Source organism: Anarrhichthys ocellatus, unplaced genomic scaffold, assembly GCF_004355925.1.
Source record: "Anarrhichthys ocellatus isolate YVR2014 unplaced genomic scaffold, GSC_Weel_1.0 scaffold954, whole genome shotgun sequence".
Taxonomy (NCBI): domain Eukaryota; kingdom Metazoa; phylum Chordata; class Actinopteri; order Perciformes; family Anarhichadidae; genus Anarrhichthys; species Anarrhichthys ocellatus.
In genome coordinates, this window is record NW_022280928.1 from 11,777 (window position 1) to 15,334 (window position 3,558).

Sequence of the window (3,558 nt, forward strand, 5' to 3'; positions counted from 1 at the left end):
CTCTATGGAGCAGAAAGTTGGTTTTCCTCTCAATTACAGGCTTCTGTGCCAAATATGTAAATCTGTGGGATTCCACAGTCATTTGTCTACAACAAGGACAAGATTAGCTACTTCTACATCCAGAAATTATGCATGAAGAGTGAAGATTGTGGCAAAAGACAAATCTTTTTTTCACAAGAATCTCAAGATGCTCTTCACTCTAGCGGTGACATCACGCACTCTAAACTGCGCAATACACACCCATTATAAAGTCAGAAAAGGACTGAAAAATCCTAAGTTAAATTGCTGCAGTTCAAAAAGTTAAATAGATATCACAAAGCTGAATCATTCTGCAATAGATCAGGGTTTTCTCAACATTTTAAAGTTGAAATGGTGCCTGTAGCTCAAAGTATGAGGAAGTAGAAGGATTTGAAAGTTGAAGAAGTTTAAGAGGATTTGAAAATATTCTCCATAGACATCCCATTCAAAAAAAAGTTGCAAAAAGCTTAATAATTCAAAATGTTTAAAGGTTAGAAATATTAAAAGTCATTGCAGCCATTTTAGCAAATGGCTGCAATGAAACAAAGAATGAAAAATTTAAAGGGGTCTGAATACTTTCCGTACCCACTGTGTATATATATATATATATATATATATATATATATATATATATGGCACTAAATAGTGTAAGTTAGATATTATTGTAATGTTCCGGACCTTTGCACGAGGAGACTTTCTCAATCTGGACCTTTTGGAAATGTACTTGAATACCCCTGGTATAGAAGAACACCCACACAGTTTGTTTTCATGCTAATTGGGCATGGTGAAATGCAAGTATGACACCAACTACATGAGATATGGATTTTCTTACATTGAGGACAAAAGAGGGCAAAAACCTCAGTGTGTTTTGTGCAGCGAGCTTCTGGCACAAGAAAGCATGAAGCCGTCAACACTGAAGCGGCATTTGTCGGATCAATCCGCAGAGGATGAACTGAAAACTATACCTCTGTCAAATGACACTATAAGTAGGCAAATTGAAGACATGTCAGATGACATCAAACAACAGACCACAGCTCGAATTAAGGCCAGTGGTCATTTTGCATTACAAATGGACGAATCCACAGACATAACAAACAAAGCAGTTTTACTCATTTACGTGAAACATGTGTGGGACGGGGACTTACAGGAACAAGTTCTCTGCACAAGAGAGCTCCCTACACTACGACTGCAGAGGACATTTTCAGCTCAGGTTCAAACTGCACCATCTTTACATTAAATACATTTGAGAAGTTGAACATTTGGGCTTGTCATTAAGGGGTGATAGTGGGTCCCACAGCCAGACCAGTTGAGAACCACTGATATAGAAGATGAACAGCGGGGTCAAAAAGAGCACTTCATTTGAAGAAATTATAATAATGCATCACTTAGCATTAATGATGAAAAATAGAGACAGACTGTCGTAAACTCTTATCAGATAGCATTTTTAGCTCCTGGTTTAACTAAAAGATGAAGAAGAAGCAGCTCTGGATTTCATTTGGCCAACACCTGAGACTCTGTTGTTCCTCCAGGCCTCCTCCTCTGAGGAGATGGGTCGCTGGTTGGGGATTTTATTGGCTGAGACCGGCTCCACCACCGACCCTGCCACTCTGCACTACGACTACATCGACGTGGAGACCACCGCCAATGTCATCCAGCTGGCCAAGCAGTCCTTCTGGTGAGGGACACACACATTTCCTCTAGTGATGAAAACACCAACCTGACAAGTACTTTTTGTAATCAGATAGTAAACCTTTTCTTTTTTTTACATTGAGTCATTTTCATTGTGAATGTTGCAGTTGTGTAAAATTTGATGTTGGCGCTGTATATTCAGCCCTTACTGCTGTTGTTGATCCATCTACAGTGTATTTTACAGACATGTGTCAGATTATAGAAGGTGGATTCTTTTGAATGAATCTTGATGTCTTCTCATCACAGTTTCACCAGTAAGCGTGCTGTCTCTCCTAACCCGTACCTGGACAACCCCGTCAATGGCTATGCCTGCCCCACTGGAGTGGCTCTGCACTATGACGATGTCCCCATTAATGGAACGGTAAGAACACAGCTGCTCTGAGGCGATGCACATACACAACGGAAGATAAAGCAAGACATAGCAACAATAGTGGAAAAAATGACTGTGTAGCAATAAATGTGCTACATTAAGCAACATTAACATAAATATGTTATCGTGGGATTAACTGGCATATGTCTGTATAAGTAGTTACCATAGTTAGGATGATTGGTAGCCTCTATTTTAATGTGGTATTTTCATCTCGGATGTTTTTGGTATTGTTTGATTTATCTTGACCAGTATGAATCTTAATGTGACAACAATGTCACATCATTAATGAAACCATTATGTGTTGACATATTTACGTTACGATTATGTACAGGTTAGTGCCAGGTGGTGGAAGTGGTTTGATGACATAAATCAGGGAAAAAGAGCAGAGGTGCTACATCACGCAACAAATGCCACAGTCTTCTTCTATGTAGACGAGTCCCGTCAGGAGCTGATGAAGCTCAGCTCACAGTGACAGTGACATTGCATTTTCGCTTCACAGTAATTAATCAGAGCAGCATGTCGCCATGTTGGGAAAACAGAAAGAGGTTTTATGTGTTGGGGAAAAGTAGAGTTAAAAGGCAGAGACAGTCATAGACGCAGCTGCCAGTCTAACCATCCTTCAGTTTGATAATCACGTGAAAAGTTCAGATTAAAGAAAAGTTAGCACGACCCCTCGAGTCACACTGGCCACATTTAAGGGAAATAATCCAGTTTGAAATATGCAGGAATATTCCTCTGTGGTCCACCACTAGTATGATTTTATTACACGTTATATGACACCTTTAGTCTATATTGCAATGACACTTATTATGGCAAAGTAGTGTAACTAACTTTATCATCTTTCTCTCCTATTATGTACTATGTCTCTCTCCTCTCTTCTCCTCTCCTCTCCTCCCTTTCTGTTTCCGGTGAGCGTGAGTGTGTGACGGTGGATGTGCGAGTGGCGCTGAGTTTGAATTGTTTTCTGTCCCTGATCCCTGATCTCCGGGTCTTTAACTGTGTTTCAACATCTGTTTATGTGCATGTTCAGGTAAGTCTCTTTAACTGTTTTACTGGTTTGTATGTTGAGTGATTGGTGCTTTTGTCGAGGTGTTTTTGGGAGGAATGGCGTCCTCCGAGACGCCACCTCTGTCTCTCCGGCAGGGAGTGAGGATAGTCCCACCGGATAATAGCGTCACCGTAGAGGAGGTTTTGTTGGCTGTCGGTGAGCAGGTAGGACACGATAAACTCTCCTTTGCATCGAGAATGAACAAAGCAGTGGTTGTGTTCCTGAAAGAAGAGCCTCGTGTCTACCAGCTGATTGAGAGCGGTGTGTTCATCAGGGACACATTTGTGCAGGTCTCCTGACAGAGGTCAGCTCCTTAAACGCGGATCACCGTGTCCGGTGACGGACCTACCTACGGCTGACGGACCTGTGATCGAACCTACGGCTGACGGACCTGTGATCGTACCTACGGCTGGCGGACCTGTGATCGTACCTA

The 3,558-nt window shown here is 41.6% G+C and overlaps 1 protein-coding gene across 1 annotated transcript in view; it reads left to right on the forward strand.

Moving 5' to 3' along the window:
- The window catches only part of LOC116377155 (actin filament-associated protein 1-like), a 15,115-nt gene extending 11,573 nt beyond the window's left edge, over positions 1-3,542 (forward strand). The window contains exons 2-3 of the mRNA XM_031838725.1: positions 1,548-1,693; positions 1,954-3,542. Of these exons, the coding sequence (XP_031694585.1) occupies positions 1,566-1,693; positions 1,954-2,089 (264 nt within the window). The 5' untranslated portion in view covers positions 1,548-1,565 and the 3' untranslated portion in view covers positions 2,090-3,542. The remainder of the gene's footprint in view (positions 1-1,547; positions 1,694-1,953) is intronic.
- Positions 3,543-3,558: the final 16 nt, after the last annotated feature.